The sequence below is a fragment of the Tarenaya hassleriana genome, unplaced genomic scaffold, assembly GCF_000463585.1.
Source record: "Tarenaya hassleriana unplaced genomic scaffold, ASM46358v1 Cleome1, whole genome shotgun sequence".
NCBI classification, from domain to species: Eukaryota; Viridiplantae; Streptophyta; class Magnoliopsida; order Brassicales; family Cleomaceae; genus Tarenaya; species Tarenaya hassleriana.
In genome coordinates, this window is record NW_010960187.1 from 3,963,071 (window position 1) to 3,984,095 (window position 21,025).

A 21,025-nucleotide genomic window follows, 5' to 3' on the forward strand; every position below is an offset into this window, starting at 1 on the left:
ATCGAGAAGTGCGGCGGGGTCGGCCACTGCATTCCTTTTGAACAGGCGTTAGCCTTCTTCAGCTGGGCCACTTCCCGCGATGGCTACGACCAGAATACGCCTGGTCCGTACAACGAGGTGGTCGACCTCGCCGGAAAGGTACGGCGTTTCGACATAGCTTGGAACTTGATCGATCTGATGAAATCGAGAAACGTAGAGATTACCATAGAGACCTTCACGATTCTGATTAGGCGATATGTTAGGGCTGGATTAGCTTCTGAGGCTGTTCATGCCTTCAACCGTATGGAGGATTACGGTTGTATACCCGACAAGATAGCGTTTTCCATTGTAATAAGCAATCTCTGCAAGAAGAGAAGAGCAAATGAAGCTCAGTCCTTTTTCAACAGCTTGAAGGATAGGTTCGAGCCTGATGTTATCGTATACACCAACCTGGTCCGTGGATGGTGCCGAGCTGGTGACATTACAGAGGCAGAAAAGGTGTTCAAGGAGATGAAAATGGCTGGAAACAAACCAAATGTATACACTTACAGCATCGTGATCGATGCATTGTGCAGAAGCGGGCAAATCAGCCGTGCCCATGATGTGTTTGCTGACATGCTAGACACGGGTTGTGCCCCGAATGCCATAACTTTCAATAACTTGATGAGGGTTCATGTCAAAGCAGGGAGAACCGAGAAGGTTCTGCAGGTTTATAACCAGATGAAGAAGCTGGAATGTGAACCGGACACTATCACGTACAATTTCCTCATCGATACTCATTGCAGAGATGGGAATCTGGATAACGCCGTCAAAGTTCTCAACACGATGATCAAGAAAGGGTCCGAACCCAATGCCTCGACATTCAACACGATATTTCGGTGCATCGAGAAGAAAAGGGACGTGAATGCCGCACACAGGATGTACGGGAAGATGAGGGATGTGAACTGTGAGGCTAATACAGTGACCTACAACATATTGATGAGGATGTTTGCCGGGTCGAAATCAACCGACATGGTTCTGAAAATGAAGAAGGAGATGGACGAGAAAGGGATCGAGCCAAACGTGAACACTTACCGGATTCTAGTGACGATGTACTGTGGGATGGGGCATTGGAACAATGCCTTCAAGTGTTTCAAGGAGATGGTAGAGGAGAAGGGCCTGAAACCGAGCCTCCCTCTCTATGAGTCGGTTCTTGCCCAGCTGCGAAAGGCCGGACAGTTAAAGAAGCACGAAGAGTTGGTCGAGAAAATGATCGAGCGGGGATTCGTCTCGAGGCCGATATAGATGGATTGATTCAAAGGGTCTTTGGAATTTCGGAGACAGGTTCATTGTCGATCCAATGGCGACCTCTTCTTATACTCACTGACCGGACATGCTTTCAATCCTTTGCACTCACTCTGTTTTGTTATAAATTAGACAAAAAAAATATTGTTTTTATCAAGAAATACAACATCTGATTCGTTTTCAATCGTGCTAGAGATTCACAATTTTTTTTAACTATCTTTATTGTTTTTATATATCGGTTTTGATTTCAATCGTGTTCGGTTTAGATTCGCTTTTCATTTAAAAAAAATATTATATTTTAATTAAATATGATTTTATTTAGTTTTAGAAATTATAATCTTATTCAGTTGAAAATGAATTAATCTAGCATATTGTTAGAGATTTTACATTTTTTTTTTTTCATTTTTTTTAAAGCTATCTCCATTCATTTTTCGTATCGGTACTGCTACACTCACCACAGGCTGTCGACAACCTACGCCTCACGAATTTACAACATTGCCCCTCAATAGCCAATACTAAGCACACTCTCCACGTGCGATAATCCTGTGTTTCTCATCGGCGCTACACCGTCCATTTTATCTCTGATCTCACAAACCTAAAAAGGCTTTTTTTTAATCCTTTTGCAGATCCACGTGGCAAAGAAATCGAGAACTAATATAAGGAAGTAACGGCGAAGGCTCAACATAACATTAAGGAAAATTAATTAAATTAAAAACGGGATTAATAATAGACGAAAAAAGAAAGAAGAAACGTACACCGATTCCAACGATTGATTTGAAAGTGAACCAAAAATAAGAAAAGTATGGGGCAAAAACGGATATTAAGAAACAAAGAGGGACCGAAACAGAGAATATTCTCCCGGCGGCGGCGGGCGGAGGTTTACCTTTTCAGGAACTCGCTGACGGCGGAGTAGTCATCGGGACCTCTGGTTTCCTGCAGAGAATCATATGCATCGGCGTGAAGATTCCGGTTTCACCTCCTCTGGTCAAGTAATCCGCCGTCTTGAAGAGCATCTCGTGAACATCGACGGTTCCTTTTGGAGCTACTCCAATGGCGGAGAGAATCTTCACGACAATGTGGTTTCTCCAGTACGCGATCCGACCCATCTTAAGCCTTGTCCACCACGGATTCGCCGGCGGTAAGGCCAGATCCTTCTCCTTCACCACCTCGAAGCCCACTTTCTTTGCCGTCTCGGCTATGTCGGAGAATTTCCTCAGACCAGGCAAAGCATCTCCCCTCTCGATCCCCTGGATGATCTCCACGTGCTCCGAATTCTCCGACTGGTACTTGTCCGTCGTCACCCACTCGTATGACACGTACATCGAGCCGGGCTTCAACACCCTGAAGATCTCAGCGTAGACCTCCTCGAGCCTCGGCGCGTGACAAGTTGCCTCGATCGAGTACGCGCCGTCGAAGCTGTTGTCGGAAAACGGCATCTGGAGGAAGTTGCCGCAGACAACCTCGCAGAGGCTGTCGAGACCGGCTTTTTTGTTGTGGATATGCGCCCTGCTCACCTGGTACTCGTTAATGGTGATTCCGACAACCTTAGCCCGCGAGTGAGCCGCAATCGCACGCATCGGGCCCCCAACGCCGCAACCCACGTCGAGAATCTTCTCGCCTGGCTTGACATCGATCAGATCTATGGCCATCTCCTCGTGGAGACGCGTGGCGTCACCGTGGGATTTTCCGGGGATGGAGGGAGCGAAGTGAAAGGATTGTCCCCATCCCCACTCGTATATGTCGGTGACGAGATTGTAGAATGTGTCTACAAAGTCAGGGACCTTGTCGGTGGTCTCAATCTCCTTTGGTCGGAAGAAGAAGGACCAGTACTTGTTGTAGTTGTCTTGGACCTTCTCGGCGGAGATGGAGCCGCCGGAGAGATCGACGGCGCGTTTGCCCTTTTGCTCCGCCGGACCAAGGAGGCAGACGAACCAGTAAAAACCGCCGGCGATGAGAGCGCCGGTCAAGAACAGTGCCACATTGTCCATTCTGGAGAGAGAGAGGAAGAGAGAGAGATATGAGGCGTTATGTTTGGCTTCTTGACCTGTGGCTTTATCTTAGAATTAATAGATTCTCCAAAGGAAACAAACATTTGGGGCATTTAGCGAAATATACCAAAGACCAGTGGTCAAAATAGAAAACAAACTTTCTATTTTTTTTTTTTTTTTACATTTGTAGATCTATTTTTAATATAATATTTTGGAGATACGCCCGTGATTTGGTATATAATTAAAAAAAAATTTGTTTTACTATTAAAGTTTATTTTCAGTTTTGATTATTTAAAATCGAATCATATGAATTGAATAGTATTATAGGATTGTATTCAGATCAAAGATAAAACAATTGAACATATATAATTTTTGAAAATTTCTAAATTTTAAATTAAAAAACTTAAAAATATTTTTAGCAATAAAACTGAATTTAGAAATGGAATGGTGTGATGTGAGAATATCTAATTAAGAGATCAAAATTTTGGATTCTTCTCAGAACAAAACATTTGGGGCATTCCACGGAATATATAAAAGATAAGGATCGAAATAGTAGAAAATACTTTCTCCTTTTCTACATTTGTAAATATATTTTAATATATATATATATATATATAAAGGAGATGCGGAAGTGATCTGGAACCATTTTTAAAAAATTGAAGATATTTTCTACGACTTAAGTGATAAATAAGAATGCCACGTAGGCTCGGATCGATTCTTTAACTGTGTTTTTAACTTTTTATAGACATTTACAATTTTTGTTAATATGCTTTTTATACGTTTTTCATGAAGCTAACGTTAATCCAATGCATATTAGTTTAATTTGAGGAAGTAAAATGAACTCGAGAAAATTAAACTAAAAAATAAAAATTAATATTAAAAAATTAAACTTAATTTGACTAAGAAAATATCTGAAAATTTTAAACTAAAAAATAAAATTTAAAATAATTAATTTTAATATAAATAAAGTGAAAAAGAATTCAGATATACTATTTATTTTCAAATATAGTTTTCAAACCTCTCTTTATATAGTTTTAAAATAATAAGATTTAGCTATTGTTAATTTTATATTTATTTTGAATCCCTAATTTATCTCTAACTACTTTTTCGTTTTTTTCTTCAAACAGATAAACATTGAAAATATATTTAACAAAAAATAATGAATTAATAATTATAACTGCATGTCCCAGTAACAACTGTACATTAATGCAAATCTCCATCATTATAGTTGGTCCAAAATATTTGGGAGTTGATTAAACTCGATAATTAAAAGAAAAACATCTAATTAGTTGCCAGAAAAATCTTATTATTAGCTGGGTACTTTAACTGCTCCATCATTACTACTTCATAATTCATAATATATTTTTTTTTAAATATGCCAGTCGTATCTGGAAAAATATAATATTATATTATAATATTTTATTTAAAAATATTATGTATGATATTGTGGACCAACCAACCAGTGTGAAAATTGCAATATTTCAAGGAATTTTACACCTTCACATCCCTAACGTGCCTGACACGACATACTTTTTTTACACCGAGATTTTTTTAATGTGATTATTAAATGGAGGACTAAAAAATAGAACAAATAATTTAATTAAAATATAATATCATTTGATGTAGGGATATTCTTTTTTCATCGAATATAACAGCTTGAATGTATTTGTACAACTTCTGGCCGAAAGAGAAGCTCCGAAAATCTCTAGGTCAAGAAGAAGTTCCAAAGTCTTTGATTTGAAAATCACTGTCATTAATGATATTATGATAAATATATAAAACATTAAATACTAATAAGAGATAATTAAAATCGAACCATGAACAAAAAATTAAAGTATTTAAATTTCGTTTTCTTAATTATTATTTTTATATTTTTTTCCTTCGACAAATTTTCTTTTTTAAACTGTTTATATGCCAAGGAGCATTATAATTATTACCTACTCAAAACCAAAATTCAGAAAACCCTCTAAATCCAAAAGAAAAAAAGAAAAAAAAAACAAATGACAACATATTATATATTGTCAATCAATACCAAAAAACAACACAAACATGGTGCAATAGTTCTTTATTCTGAAACCCCTCGAATCTACCCTTTAGTTGACGGTGACTTTTCCGACCATACCCGCACCCTGATGTGGCGAGCAGTAGAAGCTGTAGGTTCCAGGCTCCGTCAAGGCAACCTCGTACGTCTCTCCAGGGCCGTTCAGCAGATCCTGTTCGTCCATCGAGATCTTGCTCGCGTCCACTCCACTCGGAACCTCGTCCTCGTCGAAGACCACGTTGTGTGGGAACCCCGCGTTGTTCTTGAACACTATCTTCTCTCCTTTCGCTACGGTGAAGTCGTTCGGCACGAAGGCCAACGACCCATCATCTCCTCCCAGCAGAACCTCCATCGCCATGGAGTTTCCGGCGGCGAGAGCCACGGAGGCGGCGGCGGCTACGGCGACGGTGGTGACTCCGATGTCTTTAAGAGAGGCTTTGACGGTGAGTTTTGGGGTCTTGACGGCGGTGGAGACGGACACCGTCGTGGGTTTTGCGGCGGAGGAGTTGGCTCTGAGGCCGGTGAAGGATGGGATTGCGACGGCGGTGGAGGCAACAGTGGCCATTTTTGTAAAGTTTTGAACTTTTTTTTGGGTATTCACTGGTTTGTCAAGAAGATGAGGTGATTTGGGTTTACAAAAGAGAAAAATGGGATTTTTCGTAGATATGGTAATGGATTGCCGCTGATTGATGGGGCAGTTTTTTAGTGAGAGTGTTATCCTTGGAGAAATGTTTTGATTGGTTGCGTTAGATGTTGTTTGTGATGACGTGGCATTTTGGGTCTTTTCCTTTTGTGAGGAGGAGGAGAATATTTCATGGACAAAAAGTTTTAATTTCTTATTTACGTGAAGATATCAGGTCTTGATTGAACTTGTGAAATATAAGGTAATAGGTCAAGGGAACAAATTAAGAATGGGGCCAATAATTCAGCCATGATCATTATATGGGCCTATAAGGCCTTGAACGGACGCTGTGACCATTTCAGGACTATACGTGGCCTTCTATCATTGGTGGTTTAAAAAATATGTTGCCATGTAAGATTTCGCGGTACAAAGCCAAAAACTTACGTGGCTTTCTATTGATTTGGTATCCTCGCACAATTTTATATGGTAAGAATACTATTAATGGTATCCTAAGGTTAATCTTCTTGACATGTGGAAGAGTGATAACATTAACAATCTATGGGGGGGAAAATGACATATAAAAACATATATCTATATATATATATATATATATATATGTATGTAAAACAAACAAAATACAAACTTTGTATCAGCCAAATACACAACAAATACATAAAGGTGATCACCAAATACACAAACCCAAGGCCGACGACAAACTTCCACAACACAGACAAAAGATCATCATCACCACCAGCGCATAATCACTTTTATCACAAAAAAAAAAAAGCATAGCAGAAATCCCCTTCATCACCACCTTTAATCAGACTCCTTTTCCTTCTTCCCCTCTTCTCCACTCTTGGAATGGTAGCCAGGAATCTTCTCCTTGATCTTCTCCAGAAGTCCCTTCTTCTCCGCCGGATGCTCCACCTTCTCTTCCGCCGCAGGTGCAGGTGCAGGTGCAGGTGCAGGTGCAGGCGCAGGCACCGCGGCTGAGGCATCCTCCGGTTTCTTGCTGTGCCCAGGAAGCTTCTCCTTGATCTTCTCTATAAACCCTTTCTTCTCCTCCTCTGTTTTCCCCTCTCCTTCAGTCTTCTTCTTCTCCTTCTTCTTCTTCCTCTTCTCCCCATTCTCGTCTTCTTCCTCGCTCGACTGCCGAATACAAAATCATTAGCAACATATTTCTTAGATGAATATTAAGAAAATCGATCAGATTAGAACTAATGGTTTTAATCTCGTCGCAGTTATAGATCCATCTCCGACAGAGGATTTCAAAGATATAAACTGTTCTTCGAAAATCGAAGTGAATCCCATCATATTCACTGATCTGTAATTTTGACCGAATCAAAAATAACGGAGCAAGATCAATTTTATCCGAAATACCGACAATCTACGGAAACACTTACGGAACTAGAAGAGCTGCTTGTTCGATGAAGTTTCTCCAGGAGACTAGGCTTCTCCTCCTCTTCGTGCTTCGTTTCCGGCGCCGGCTCCGAGACGTGAACCTTGTGATCGAACTCCGTAGCGATCGCCTCCTCAGGCTTCGCTTCCTCCTTCTTCCCCATGAAGTCGAACAATCCCCGATCCTTGACCTCTCCGGCCGCCGATGACTCTTCCGTCGCTACTTTTGGCGCCTCGGGCTCAGTCACGTTCTTCACCTCCTCAGCCATGGCGATCCCCAACGATTGATTGATCGGACAAAGAAAACGCTCTAAACTTGAATTTAACGATGATCTGAGAGATTTCGAATTTTGATTTATCTTTTATGTCTCAGTGACGGTTTTGGTACTGAGAGAAGAAAGTGGGTTTTATAGCGTGGGGAGAGGGTCCAGACGGACGCGGATTTCACGCTGACAGTTTTCGTATTTTTAAATTAGAGGTGAAAATTATATCTTATTACAAAATGGCCCCTTTTCTTTTATAAGATGCTGTAAAGCTCATTGATTTAGGCGCAGGATACAGATATCCTTCAAGTATTAATGTATAAAAAGAGTTGATTGTTTGAAAAATTATATTATATTTTGTATTAGTATCTCGGAGCTCATGTTTAATTTAAAGTTATATATATGACCTAATCTTTTAAACTGTTTTCTAAAACCCAATTTATTTCATTTTAAAAATTATTTTAATGAGAATTTGGTGAAAATTGAAAAATAATTGCCAAGACTTTAATTTTGTAAAGACATAATTTGTTCACCTTGTAACGCTATGGGCTTGCTTTTTAGAATCGAAAACTAAAGGGGCAGAATGTATGTTTTTCTTAAAAACGGGGTAACAAAAGAAATGCTGAAAATCCATTGGACCCACTGGACCGACCTCTCTCACGATTGCGAGCGGCAAACTTACACTCGGAAAGAAAAAAAAAATAAAAAGTGGTCTGGACCAAAGGTGAGAATGACACGTGGTGGCCGACCGTGAACGGTTGGACCCACATTTCGGTCTTTGATTGAAATTTAAAAAGGTGACGTCAGTCGTGGGTCCAAAGATGTGATTGTGCCACGTGGCAGTACGTATTAGCTTGGTGGAGAAGGATTGAGAGATTTCAAGAAATTTACAAATCTGACATTTGACCATTCTATATCGAGAAAGAGTAAAATGCGGTTTTCATGTCGGTACAAGTTTCTTCTATTATTCGAATTTAACATTGTCCGATTAAATACTTATATATTTTTTAAAATCAAAATATTTACATTGTTCGTGAAAAAACTGTATTAGCAAAATGATAATATATAGCGTTAATTTGTGTAATCCCTTGATTATGAGAGGTTATAGGTTCGAGAGTACGTATTCTTTTAAGGGATTTGTGGTTGATTATTCGATTCGAACAGGTGATAGAAGAAATTCTCTCATTATTGAAATTAGAATAATAAGATAATATGATACGTGTTTGATTAGATAAGAACTACGTGCCACAATCAAACACGTTCATAAAAATACGAACTATACCCGATATTTAAGCTTTTGGACCATCACTTCAATAAATCATTTTAAAAAATATATTTTAATAAAGTATATATATATATATATATATATATATATATATATTTAGATTTTTTTAAAAACTGTGATAAAATCTAAAATGATAAATATTTTGAAACGCAGTATTTAACCTAGAGCTATTGTTGTTGATGGTAACAATCCTATCGATTTTATTTGAAAAGTTATTAGTAGTTTGCTTTTATATCGGGATTGGATCGATTCGGATTATATTTTTGTTCTGGTTTAAATTAAAATGTTTAAAACCAATAGATCATTTTAAAAAATATATTTTAATAAAGTATATATATATATATATATATATATATATATATATTTAGATTTTTTTAAAAACTGTGATAAAATCTAAAATGATAAATATTTTGAAACGCAGTATTTAACCTAGAGCTATTGTTGTTGATGGTAACAATCCTATCGATTTTATTTGAAAAGTTATTAGTAGTTTGCTTTTATATCGGGATTGGATCGATTCGGATTATATTTTTGTTCTGGTTTAAATTAAAATGTTTAAAACTCATTTTTAGATTAATTTGTATTTTTCAAACCAATTTATTTAATTTAAATAAAATTTATATCTAAATAATTTTCAAACTAAATATGATCTCTTGGCCGCTCTTATCTTTTGGTAGGTAGGCGAAGCTGCCAACTGGATTCAATGCAATCCAATGAATGATGGATATTTATATCATATAATTAGAACTTTAGATGTGCGGTTGTAAATTATTTCTCTTTTTTTTCAAAAAAAAAAGACAAGTTGTCTTTTTGTTTCAGCAATTATTATTTATAGACGCTCATGATGATTTTCTCAATTTTTATCGGAAAGAAACTAACAAAATCATGAAGTTACGTTACCATTATTGGTAACGAGGGAAAGATAATTAGGGGTAGACACGGATCGTTTATCCGGAAATTTGAGGATATCCGAATCTAAATCTGAATATTTCAGGATATATGTTTTATTATCCGTAAAATCGGGTATTTGAATCCAAAAACCGAGATCATTATTGGGTACCCAAATCCAAATATTTGTAATTATTTTAAATTAACTTTTTAAAATATATTTATATATACATACTTAAAATCATTCAAAATAAATTTAAATTGTATTTATATCTAAAATAAATTTATTTTGAAAAAATAATCATAAATATATCCAATATTATCTATATAATCATTAATATTAAATAAAATAATACAAAATCTAATAAAAAATCTAAAATTTAAAACATATTTTTTTATTATCCGAATACCCGAGGGTACCCATGAGATAATAACCATTATTCAAACCCGAACTTGAAAACTCGGGTATTTCAATATTAATACCCGAACTCATGTCTCGTTCGCTCGGATATTCGAATTTTCGGGTATCCGACCCGCGCACTCAAAATTCGGGTATTTTTGTCCGACCCTAAAGATAAGTGCCATCTAACTCAAATATCAATCCATTAAATCTATCAAAACTGATGAAAATTACGAAAAAAAAAATAAAACAAATTCAGTAAAAAAAATACATGAATTCGATTAGTACTTTTGTTTAAAAGTGCTTACATTTTACTCATAGTTAGCGATTATTATTAAAAAACACCTCACCGATGTTTTCCGCTGCTAACGGTCCATATGAATGTGGAGGCAAATCAATAATGGTTAAATCTGCTTTATGTCAATTTTAATATCAGTGGATTCATACATACATACATACATACATACATACATACATACATACATACATACCCATAAAAACTAAAAATCAAGATAACTTGTAAGGATCTTCGTTCACATTCTATTTAATTTATCCCTTTCAATCTCATTCTCATGTGTGTTTATATACACGCGCGCGTGTATATATATGTATAGACATCTGTGTGTGTGTGGTGTTACAAATGTATTTTCCATATAATTTATGATTTACGATTTTAACGATCATGATATTAGTAATAATCGGCATATGCTCATCTTGATATTAGAGATAATCAATAAATGGTATAATATTTACATTCCATAAAAAAAAATTAAAAAATAATAGTTTAAAAGCATCTTGATATACACTTTTTTTCATTTTATTTTGATGAATAAAATTATTCAAAAATTGAGTTTTGTCTAATAATTCCATATATCTATTTCCCCTTCAAACATTTAGCGATAGATAATTAAAAAAAATGATTCAAATACCAAATTCTACTTAAAATATGTAAAAATTCGATTTGAATAATAACTGCGATTTCTACTTATTATGGGCCTATTGGGTTGGGCCGATAGGCCCGGTTGTTGACCGAGAGAGCCCATGCTAACGTTGTCTTCGGAACCTACAAGTTTCGAACGTTGTTTTCATTCCTGCAAATTTCTGATTCAATCTTCCAGATTTTCGCCATTTTTTTAAATCTCTGGAGTGTTGAAATTCGACTTTCTCCGCAGAATTCTTCCTCTGTTCTCGGATTTCTCCGAGGCTCTTCGAGTTTTACGGCGTCTGAGATTCGGGGAGAGACGAGGACGAGGAGGAAGCGGATCGGAAAGGAAGAGGGTGGGGAGGAGCTCTACCTTGGGATTTTCGGGAACCCTTTTCAGCGATGATAACGAGATCGAATCTAGCTGAGCAGCTGAGGGAATACCAGATACGATCGAAGCATGACTGGGCCTCTGTCTCCTTCTTCTCCTCGACCTCGAATTTCTCTTCTTCTAGGTAACAATTTTCTCGTTAAAAGTTCATGTTTTTCATGGCGGATTTAGATTCTGTATGGTTTTGTTTCTAGTGTTGTTGTTTTTGCTGTAATCTGGAGCTGCTGGCGACATAATATTCGTCAACAGGATATAGGATATACCCTTTGCCGCGTCGGTTAGGGTTTTGGATATGGTTCTTGAATTGGCATTTGAAGTGTGTTCTTTTGGAAGATCTGCATATGATGTTTGAAATGGGGAAGAAATAGAGGTGAAAATCTCTTCGGTTGAACTCTTTAACTCTGTTTAGATCATCCACCACGATCTTCACTGATTCAGTTTTAGTTGCATCCAATCTGTGTGCATTTAGACAGCATCTCAAAGTGAAATTTAGACGACGAATCGTTATTCCCAAGTCACGGTCTTAGTTTAGCATTTCAGTATGTTCTTTGATCTTCTTTTTCCTTTGAGTGCTTATCCCCGTGCATACCGTGCACGATCGATATTCCATGGGAGGTCTCTTCTTTTGTGAGAGGAACATGACTTTAACATTGCCAATAAATAATGACTGTCATAAGTTAGAGAGGGATTGCTTGACTTATGCCCACAATGAGAGGCAAAATGTATACCCAAGAGACGATAAACCTAAGTCTAGAGATTTGACAAGAGGGTATGGAAAGCCATGCTGATTAGCATGATTATTTGGGCAAGAGTTTAATTTGGATTTTGTTTGTTAGTAATCATATGTATTTTGCAACTTTTGTTTTCTTCATCAAGAACAGATAATACTCTCAGCCTGTTAAGTTAATGTGTTAGGTTGAAAAGGGTTTCTAGTCATGCTAGTTGTGCAGGGAAAGATTATGGAATGCAATGTATATTCTGTCAGTATCAAAGCATTGCATAAGACCTCTTAGCTTTCGGCTGTAAGATTAACCGCAATGATCTCTTTCTTACAAAGAAGGGTAGGAAAGCTACCTGCTTGATGAAATCTGATTCGTTTAGATATTTAGTAAAATGCGGTCTCCCACCATTTCAGTTTTATTTTACATGGCCTTACCCACAAATTCCATTTCGAGTATGCAATGCAAGCAAGATTCATGTGGTGTTTATTATGTTATGTTAACTCTCATCCTTTTGTTTTTTGATCTGATGCAGGGTGGATGTCGTAGTTTTCGTCATTTGGGAACTCCTCATCTTAGCATTCTTGGTGTTTTCGGCTGTTTCCTTTTACTTTAGAAGGTTGAAACTCGCTTTCATCCTGGTTTGCTTCTCGTTGCTACTACTCCTTTTCCTGAAGATCGCAAAGCAAGTTAGATTGGCCAAGAAAAAGAAGAGACGGATGCTTCTTCCTCTATCTATGTAAAGATCTATTCTTTTTTTTCTTTTTTTGACACGAGCTGACCCAACTCGGCCTGGCCTCTCGTTTGAGCTCTGTACTCATTTGGGCGTATGGAAAAGAACAAAGAAGACAGAAGTAAGCAACTCTTCCATGCCGGAAAATCTTCAATGTGTTTCAGAAGAAGAGAGGCAGAAACCAGTGGTGTTTCACCGGGCAACCTCAGTGGTTGTTGTTTCAGTGTCTTGAGTTTGGTAGTGACATTTAGAGGGCTCATAGAAAATTGAAAGGGTTGGAAAATGTTAATGTGCTGATATTTTTCTCAAATTTATGATTTTAGTTTCTATTAAAAAACAATTATGAAAAATTAATAAAGATTTAATACAGCTTAGTCCATATTTTTAAGGTTGTTTTTTTGCAAAATTATAAAACTTACAATTTTTAACACCATTGCAATATACACTTGAAAATAAAATTCTAAAATATTATATCACAAAAATTTTCATGTGAACCCAATAAAAAAAAAAAATTAGAACACACATGAGAAAGGAAATAAGCAACTTGAGAGTAAAGCAGAAGCAATTTGCTTAAAAAAACACTCACAAAGTCACATGTTCTTATTTCCACCACCACCTTAAATTTCACTACATAAAAAAATAAAAACAAAAACAAAAACAAACGAAAGAAACATAATCTCTAGAAGTATGATGATTTGGTTCGAACTAGTTTAGCTTATAACATTAACTTCACGGTCGGTCTCGATCCGAGAATTGTGGAAGATCTGTGGGTCCATGCTTGTGTTTTCACTTTCGCATTTATTTTCTCTCTCTCTCTCTCTCTCTCTCTCTCTCTCTCTCTCTCTCTCTCTCTGCCCATTTGCAACTCCCATCCAAAACCCATCATAAATGAACAAAAACTCACATGCCCACTCTTCTCCATCCACACATTCTCAATCCCATATACATATATATATATATAGAGAGAGAGAGAGAGGCGACATACAGTTTGGAGAGAGTAACAGTATATACTCAATGGTGTGGTGTTATGGGTAAGAGGTTAAATTATGAAGAAAAGATCTTCTGTGAAGCTTGGACTCACGGAGTTGGCCTTTACTCTCTCTCTCTCTCGCTCTCTCTCTGCCCATTTGCAAATCAATCTCATGCAAAACCCATCATAAATGAATAAAAAGCTCACATGCCCACTCTCCTCCATCCACACATTCTCAATCTTATATATAGAGGCAACATATAGCTGCAGACAGTAACAGTATATTTATACTCGAAACGTTTTATTGGTAAGAGATCAAGTCATGAAGAAAAGATCTTCAGTGAAGATTGGACTCACCGAGTTGATGGAGAAGTGGAGAAAGAGGAAGAGAGGGCATTTCGCAGTGTACACAAGAGAAGGAGAAAGGTTTGTGTTGCCATTGGAGTATCTGAACCATCCGATCTTCCAAGTTCTGTTGGAAATGGCTGAGGAAGAGTTTGGCACCACTGTCTGTGGCCCTTTAAGAGTTCCTTGTGAGGAAGTTTTGTTGAAACACATTGTCATGTTGGTGAAGAGGAACTTGTCCGGGCATGATGATGGTGATGGTGATGGTGATGATGACACGGAGAAAGCCATCGTGGCATCCATGAGAACATGCAAGGGAGCTTCGATTTCGTCTCTGTTACCTCTCTTTCGTGGCCACTCCTTGATTATCTGACAATCAAAGAGATGAGTGTAATCAAGAAATGGTGTTATAGAGAAGCTTTTGGTAGAAACGTTTTCGATGTCTTTGTATATATGTAAAAGACAGGTTTTTTGATATAAAAACATTTCAGTTACCTGCTCATGTTAGAGTTTGGAGGTAGAAAGCTTTATGAGATCTTTCCTTAAAATCTTGCCGGAGGGATTCTTGGGGATTGAAGATACGAATGAAACCTTACGAATCCTCTTATACGGTGCTACCTGCTCAATCCAAATGCTCACAGGATAAGATCATGGAAACGCGATCAGATAAAAGACGAGCGTAATCTGCATTACAGACATAACCTGTTTGGCGACGAAATCCATGACTTCATTTTGTGATAAGTTACTTCCGTCTTTTCTTACGACGTAAGCCATCGGAAACTGCCCGGCATCCTTGTCTGGATACCTTTGAGACCGAAGAACGGACAAGAAACATTAAGCAAAAAGTATCAACGGAGAAAAAGAATCACCGATGGCCATCGACGTTAACGCAAAGGCCTTACGGTATAACAGCAGCATCGGCAATATCTCGATGAGAGAGCAACAATGCCTCAAGCTCAGCTGGAGGGACCTGGCAACCATTTACCAAAAGCATGCCCCTTTTCAAGATCCACAAATCAATCCAAACAAATCTTGATCCATCATCTGAATTCCAGGAGGTGGATATTGTAGAGATAGAAGATTGAAGTTGTTAAATTCTGTGTGTAAAATTCACCTGATAACCCTTGTATTTGATCAGCTCCTTCAACCTATCAACAACATGAAGGAAGCCGTCCTCGTCAATGTAACAGAGGTCTCCAGTCTTCAACCATCCCTCTGAATCTATAGCAGAGGCAGTAGCTTCTTCGTTCTTAAAATAACCTTAAAGGAACAACAACCAGAACCAGTTTCAGATAGATTTTATCAGTAGTACGAGACATCCTAAGAAGAACAATGTCAGAAATGTTGCACCTTTCATCACAGTTGGACTCCTGAGCCAGAGTTCGCCGGTCTGGTTCACACCCAGGACCCGACCCGTGCCCGTGTCCATGATCTTCGCCTCCACGCTCGGAGCCAAAATCCCGGAAGTTCCGTACATCTTGGACTCCTCCTGAGTGAACATCGAAGACGCGACGGCCGTTGACTCAGTCAACCCGTACCCTTGTAGAATCTTCACCGCCGGATATTTTCGGACAAACCCTTCTATTACCTCCTTGCTTAATGAAGCTCCACCGGCGACAACTGTGTGAAGCGAACCCAGGTCGTGCTTCGCTTTGATATCGTCGGAGTTGTTGATCATGGCGACCAGAATCGGCGGCACTAGGGTTAGGTATGAGGCTCGGTGGTTCTCCACCGCCGAGAGCATTTGGGTCATATCGAATCTCGGAAGAACCACCACCGTCCATCCGACCGCGACGAAACCGATGGCGAAGGACACGAAGCCGAAGACATGGAACATGGGGATGGTGCAGATGGTTCTTTGCTCAAGTTCGAACCTGGCTCGGTACGTCTGAACCAAGGCGATGAGATTCCGGTGAGTTAGCATCACGCCCTTGCTCGTCCCGGTCGTGCCCGACGAGTACAGCAGGGCCGCCGTGTCCTCCTGGTTGACTCGGTACTTGACTCGGACCCAACTCGGTTCCGGTTCCGTGTTCATCATCTCCTCCAATCTCCCGACTACCTTCACGCCGTGAGTGTGATTCACGCGCTCCTCTTCCATGAGAACCACCGGGAGATTCCTCCCCGACGCGGCGGTGGCGAGTTTGGGAACGAGTCGACTCGTGGTGAAAGCGAGAACAGGGCACGAATCTCCGATCTGGTTAGCGATTTCGGCGGAAGTGTTGAGAGGGTTCGCGGTGGTGATAATGGCGCCGATTGACATGACAGAGAGGCAAACGACGGGGAAGAGGACGGAGTTCGGAGAGAGTACAAGGACGACATCGTCCTTTCGCACACCGAACCCAGAGAGAGAACCTCCGACGTTATCGACAGCTCTCCATAGTTCCGAGAAGCAGATACGGCGATCGGTGAGAGCGTCGACGAAGGCGGTCTCGCCGTGGTGAGGCTGCGTAGAGATGAAACTCGTGACGTCGAGGAATGGGTTAGGCGGGAGAGCTATGGGGTCGCGTTTGCTGTAGAAAATCGCATTGGATTTGCAGAAACCGCTTCTCCGGTCTATCTCCGGCGTATTATCGCCGCCGCCGCCCTGCCGAGTCGCCATGTCAATCTTGAATATGATCTTTGGAATATTTTTATTTTATGCCTAAACAATGTTTCGTTGGCAATTTGAAATTTTCAAATTGTATGATCGAGTCTCTGGGAAAGTTTAGTTTAAATTATTTTCCAAATGTTGAAGTAAACAATACAGAGTGAATAAAAAGGGTTTTTTTTTTCAAAATTAAATGTTTTTCACTCTTTTCTTATTTTATTTAACAAAAAAGAAATGAGTTTGGTGTCCCCATGGACAAACAAAATTACAAAAACCTTGGCTTTGGTTTTATCGAAACTAATATTAGCCGCCGGGAAATTCTCCATTCCACCCGGGACAAAACAAGAAGAAGCAGTCACGTGACTTGATTTGAACCTAGCACGTGATATGGCGCGTCCCCGTCGGATCCAACTCGCCACACGTTGGGCCTAACTCAGCCCACTTTATATTAAATGGGCCTACAACATGTGAAATTATAATGTGGATTAGTAGTTCAATCATTTTCATACGGACCATATCAATATCATATTATAATATAAAACGGGGCCCAAACCGAATAAAAATTGGACCACTATCCCATATCAAAACCTAAACCTACCAAACTTTAAAAATATAAATTCCCAAAAAAAAAAACGGAAATGAAATCTCATGACATCCATGGTAAATTTATAATTAAATTTTATTTCCATGAAATCTTGATTCTATCGAACCTTTTACAGCTTAGACGCCGCAAATTTGATCAGATCTTTCCGAAGGATCTTGCCGGAAGGAGTCCTGGGTATCGAGTTTATGAACACCACCTTTCGAATCTTTTTATAGGGAGATACCTGGTTTCAACAATAATGTTCCTTAAATCATTCTGAATCCTCCTTGAATCAATTATTAAACCCTAAATTTCACATTATAAGTGGCACCTGTTTAGCGATGAAATCCATGACTTGTTTGTCGGATAAATTGCTCCCAGTCCCAGGCTTTCTTACAACGCACGCCATGGGAATTTGTCCAGCTTCTCGATCGGGAAACCTTGCCACGTGGGAAATAAAAACTGAGATTACTTCCATATAGTATCTCATTTATAAGATGAAAGAAGTTGCGGAGACTTACGGGATAACGCCGGCGTCAAGAATATCTGGATGAGTAAGAAGCAGAGCCTCTAATTCCGCCGGAGGGACCTAGGTTTTGTGAAATCATTACACTGTCGATTTCGGATTTATTTTATTTGTTTAAAATGATAAATCGAATTACAATTCGATAATTAAAGGGAGAGAAAAGACATATCCACCTGGAATCCTTTGTATTTGATTAATTCTTTCAGACGATCAACGATGAAAACGAATCCGTCGTCGTCGATGTAGCAAAGATCTCCCGTCCGAAGCCATCCTTCGGAACCAAAAACAGCTCTCGTGGCTTCTTCGTTCTTGAAATAGCCTTTTACAACGATCGTATCATTGTTATCTTCAAGTACAAAAATGGAAAGTTTTGTTTCTGGGTAGCACGAATTCATAATTGTGTAAAACTGACGACAGATTCGGGGTGTTTTTGTTTTTGGGTAAGATCTGTTCCTCTACCTCGTCGAGTAAAAATTTCGTATTTTGCCAAAAACAAGGGAAAATGGCATAAACCCACACGAATTATACCAAATGTGTAAGATTAGTACACCAATTTTTAATTTGACAATTTTCCACACTTGATTTCAAATTTTTCCATTTAACTCCACAAAATAAGAAATTTTTTTCCAATTACCCACATAAAAGGGATTGACTGTGCCAAGTCATCATCCGATTGCTTATTTGGTTTGATACATCATAAAATATGCCACGTCACGAGACATGTAACATGACACATCAACAAACCGGATTAGTCGAATCGGTTAAAAATTTTGAACCGGTTTTTGCTTAACCGATTTTCTTAAAAAAAAAGGGATTTAGGGTTTGTAAACCCTAAATCAGAAATCTATCGAGACGAACTGAAACCTCTCCTCCTCTCCTCTCATCTTCTGTTGAGATGCTTCAATGGCGAACCGTTGTCGTTCCTCAAGGTGGGTGACGTGACAACCATGGCTACGTAGTGACCAGGGTGCGAGCCCATGACATCACTCGCGGTCACCGACTAGTATACCCTCTCCACCCTCTTCTTCGCCGGGTTGTAGATCACAACCGCCGCCATCGCCGTCGCCGCCGCTTGGAAATTCCCCATTTCTGTTCCGTAAACTCAATCAAAACGAAAGATTCGAGAAGGGGAGCGAGGAAGAAAATCACGCCTGTTATAATGATGGATGGAAATCATGACCTTTGGGATTTTTATGTGGTAGAATCCTGGGAAAAAAATATATTATTTAATGTTAAAATAAAGAAAGTGGAAAAATGATGATCAAAATATAGAAACATGGGAAATAGAATCATATATATAGATCTAAATCTCTGTTATTTGTATTACTTTTTATGTTTTTTCTTTAAAACTTTGAATGTAGTGGGTTTGATTGTGAATGGTGATGAAGAAAATAAAATGAAATAACCAGGGAATGAAGTACTTTCCGCCGGAGATTTATGTTTGCATCTTGTGACGACGTTGGAAGCATGTGCGAAGTCTGCAAACAACGGTTCGAGCACCAGAGGAGAGAGGAGAGGTTTTAAGAAAATCGGCTAAGCAAAAACCGATTCAAAAATTTTAACCGATTCCACTAACCCGGTGCTGATGTGTCATGTTACATATCTCGTGACGTGGCATATTTTATGATGTATCAAACCACATCAGCAATCGGATGATGACTTGGCACAGTCAATTCCTTTTATGTGGGTAATTGGAAAAAAAATTCATATTTTGTGGAGGTAAATGGAAAAATTTGAAATCAAGTGTGGAAAATTGTCAAATTAAAAATTGGTGTACTAATTTTACACATTTGGTATAATTCGTATGGGTTATGCCATTTTCCCAAAAAAAAATAAAAATTGTTCGACTGCGTCTGTGTTTATGGACATACCTTTAGCAATTGAAGGTCCCCGGAGCAGAAGCTCGCCCGTCTGGTTCACTCCCAATACCCGACACGAATTCGGATCCATGATCCTCGCCTCAAGACCCGGTGACAAGGGCCCCACTGTACCGTACCTCCGGCTCTCCTCCGAGTTCTCCGTCGCCGCTCCTGCGCCGTTAGATTCTGTCAAAGCGTACCCCTGGTGAATCTCGACCGTCGGATAATGCTCCAGGAATCCCTCCGTCACCTCCTTGCTCAGCGGTGCTCCGCCGCATCTCACCAATCTCAGGGAGCGCAGATCGTACCTTGTTCTGATTGAATCTGCGCCGTTGATCATGGCAACGACGATCGGAGGGACAAGAAACAGCGTCGTGGCTCTGTACTTCTCCACCGCCATTAACATGCCGTGGAGCTCGAACTTTGGGAGTAGCACCACCGTGGATCCCATCGCCACCGTCACCATGCAGAAGTTTAATAAGCCAAAGGTATGGAATAGCGGAATGGGGCAGATGAAGATCTGATCTTGTTCCAATGGCTCCGCTATGAATCTCGCAACGCTAGCGATTAGGTTTCCGTGAGATGACATCACTCCCTTGCTCGGCCCGGTGGTTCCCGATGAGTAGAGCAGCATCGCTGTATCGTCCTGGTTGACTCGGTCCCTGACTCGTCGTTTCCCATTTGGTTGCTCTGCCTCCATCATCTCAGCCAAAACCCCCACGATCCTTACACCGCGGGGCGTATATCCTACCCGCGTCTCCTCCGCATGCTCGGTATCCAAGATGACGACTGAGATTCCGCCGCCTGCTGTGGTTTTAGCCACCGAGTCGGCGAGTTTGGGAACGAGTTGACTCGTGGTGAAGGTGAGAACAGGGGACGAATCTCCGAACTGCTTAGCGATCTCGCCGGCGGTGTTTAGAGGATTTGCGGTGGTGATTATGGCCCCGATGGACATGACGGAGAGGCAGACAACGGGGAAGAAGACGGAGTTCGGGGAGAGGATGAGGACGACGTCACCTCTCCGAACGCCGAGGTCGCAGAGACCGTCGGCTACATGATCGACGGATCTCCAGAGATCGGAGAAGCTGAGGTGGTTTCCGGTGACGGCATCGATGAAAGCGGTGGCTCCGCGGTGAGCCTGCGAGGAGATGAAGGTTGTGACGTCGAGGGAGCGATTCTGCGGGAGAGGTAATGATTTTTGCTTGCTGTAGAACGTTGAGTTTGATTTGCAGAAACCGCTCT

At 39.6% G+C, this 21,025-nt stretch overlaps 8 protein-coding genes across 19 annotated transcripts in view; 3 read left to right on the forward strand and 5 right to left on the reverse strand.

Moving 5' to 3' along the window:
• Window positions 1-1,479, forward strand: part of LOC104809641 (pentatricopeptide repeat-containing protein At1g20300, mitochondrial) — a 2,241-nt gene extending 762 nt beyond the window's left edge. The window contains exon 2 of one of the 2 annotated variants that reach the window (XM_010535698.2): window positions 29-1,479. In XM_010535698.2, the coding sequence (XP_010534000.1) occupies window positions 29-1,263 (1,235 nt within the window). In that variant the 3' untranslated portion in view covers window positions 1,264-1,479. The remainder of the gene's footprint in view (window positions 1-28) is intronic. The other variant, XM_010535690.2, reaches the window with a different exon arrangement.
• Window positions 1,480-1,947: 468 nt separating this feature from the next.
• Window positions 1,948-3,311, reverse strand: LOC104809656 (24-methylenesterol C-methyltransferase 2-like). Its single transcript, XM_010535701.1, has one exon. It carries the CDS (start codon window positions 3,249-3,251, stop codon window positions 2,151-2,153), a length of 1,101 nt encoding a protein of 366 aa, XP_010534003.1. The 5' UTR covers window positions 3,252-3,311; the 3' UTR covers window positions 1,948-2,150.
• Window positions 3,312-5,204: 1,893 nt separating this feature from the next.
• On the reverse strand, window positions 5,205-5,970 carry LOC104809663 (plastocyanin-like). The gene has a single exon (XM_010535709.2). It carries the CDS (start codon window positions 5,855-5,857, stop codon window positions 5,345-5,347), a length of 513 nt encoding a protein of 170 aa, XP_010534011.1. The 5' UTR covers window positions 5,858-5,970; the 3' UTR covers window positions 5,205-5,344.
• A 566-nt stretch (window positions 5,971-6,536) lies between these two features.
• LOC104809672 (dehydrin ERD14-like) lies at window positions 6,537-7,701 on the reverse strand. The gene is made up of 2 exons (XM_010535719.2): window positions 7,318-7,701; window positions 6,537-7,063 (listed from the first exon to the last, which is right to left on the reverse strand). The coding sequence occupies exons 1-2, from the start codon at window positions 7,579-7,581 to the stop codon at window positions 6,731-6,733; spliced, it is 597 nt and encodes a 198-aa protein (XP_010534021.1). The 5' UTR covers window positions 7,582-7,701; the 3' UTR covers window positions 6,537-6,730.
• A 3,539-nt stretch (window positions 7,702-11,240) lies between these two features.
• LOC104809745 lies at window positions 11,241-13,294 on the forward strand. Its single transcript, XM_010535818.1, has 2 exons — window positions 11,241-11,585; window positions 12,716-13,294. Exons 1-2 carry the CDS (start codon window positions 11,473-11,475, stop codon window positions 12,921-12,923), a joined length of 321 nt encoding a protein of 106 aa, XP_010534120.1. The 5' UTR covers window positions 11,241-11,472; the 3' UTR covers window positions 12,924-13,294.
• A 185-nt stretch (window positions 13,295-13,479) lies between these two features.
• LOC104809735 (auxin-responsive protein SAUR66-like) lies at window positions 13,480-14,730 on the forward strand. The gene has a single exon (XM_010535806.2). The coding sequence runs from the start codon at window positions 14,206-14,208 to the stop codon at window positions 14,599-14,601; it is 396 nt and encodes a 131-aa protein (XP_010534108.1). The 5' UTR covers window positions 13,480-14,205; the 3' UTR covers window positions 14,602-14,730.
• On the reverse strand, window positions 14,570-16,927 carry LOC104809728 (4-coumarate--CoA ligase-like 2). Its single transcript, XM_010535794.2, has 6 exons — window positions 15,579-16,927; window positions 15,343-15,488; window positions 15,131-15,198; window positions 14,931-15,033; window positions 14,724-14,846; window positions 14,570-14,597 (listed from the first exon to the last, which is right to left on the reverse strand). The coding sequence occupies exons 1-5, from the start codon at window positions 16,825-16,827 to the stop codon at window positions 14,733-14,735; spliced, it is 1,680 nt and encodes a 559-aa protein (XP_010534096.1). The 5' UTR covers window positions 16,828-16,927; the 3' UTR covers window positions 14,570-14,597; window positions 14,724-14,732.
• Window positions 16,928-17,044: 117 nt separating this feature from the next.
• Window positions 17,045-21,025, reverse strand: part of LOC104809681 (4-coumarate--CoA ligase-like 4) — a 4,359-nt gene continuing 378 nt past the window's right edge. Inside the window, exons 2-7 of one of the 11 annotated variants that reach the window (XM_010535726.2) lie at window positions 19,796-21,023; window positions 18,098-18,270; window positions 17,920-17,987; window positions 17,730-17,838; window positions 17,526-17,642; window positions 17,045-17,273 (exon numbers count right to left, since the gene is read on the reverse strand). In XM_010535726.2, coding sequence (XP_010534028.1) covers window positions 17,529-17,642; window positions 17,730-17,838; window positions 17,920-17,987; window positions 18,098-18,270; window positions 19,796-21,023 — 1,692 coding nt within the window. In that variant the 3' untranslated portion in view covers window positions 17,045-17,273; window positions 17,526-17,528. Of the gene's footprint in view, window positions 17,274-17,476; window positions 17,643-17,729; window positions 17,839-17,919; window positions 17,988-18,097; window positions 18,271-18,572; window positions 19,131-19,152; window positions 19,403-19,795 lie in introns of those variants that run through there. The other 10 variants (XM_010535732.2, XM_010535731.1, XM_010535757.2 and 7 more) reach the window with 10 other exon arrangements.

Excerpts from the sequence above, each read along its gene's own strand:
- LOC104809728 (XM_010535794.2), bottom strand. The coding sequence starts at position 16,827 with ATGGCGACTCGGCAGGGCGGCGGCGGCGATAATACGCCGGAGATAGAC. Across the intron at positions 15,034-15,130 it reads GCCGATGCTGCTGTTATACC|GTATCCAGACAAGGATGCCG; the intron begins GTAAGGCCTTTG and ends TCGGTCTCAAAG. Across the intron at positions 14,847-14,930 it reads TGGATTTCGTCGCCAAACAG|GTAGCACCGTATAAGAGGAT; the intron begins GTTATGTCTGTA and ends TGGATTGAGCAG.
- LOC104809672 (XM_010535719.2), bottom strand. The coding sequence starts at position 7,581 with ATGGCTGAGGAGGTGAAGAACGTGACTGAGCCCGAGGCGCCAAAAGTA. Across the intron at positions 7,064-7,317 it reads CAAGCAGCTCTTCTAGTTCC|TCGAGCGAGGAAGAAGACGA; the intron begins GTAAGTGTTTCC and ends TGTATTCGGCAG.
- LOC104809735 (XM_010535806.2), top strand. The coding sequence starts at position 14,206 with ATGAAGAAAAGATCTTCAGTGAAGATTGGACTCACCGAGTTGATGGAG.
- LOC104809745 (XM_010535818.1), top strand. The coding sequence starts at position 11,473 with ATGATAACGAGATCGAATCTAGCTGAGCAGCTGAGGGAATACCAGATA. Across the intron at positions 11,586-12,715 it reads TCGAATTTCTCTTCTTCTAG|GGTGGATGTCGTAGTTTTCG; the intron begins GTAACAATTTTC and ends GATCTGATGCAG.
- LOC104809663 (XM_010535709.2), bottom strand. The coding sequence starts at position 5,857 with ATGGCCACTGTTGCCTCCACCGCCGTCGCAATCCCATCCTTCACCGGC.
- LOC104809656 (XM_010535701.1), bottom strand. The coding sequence starts at position 3,251 with ATGGACAATGTGGCACTGTTCTTGACCGGCGCTCTCATCGCCGGCGGT.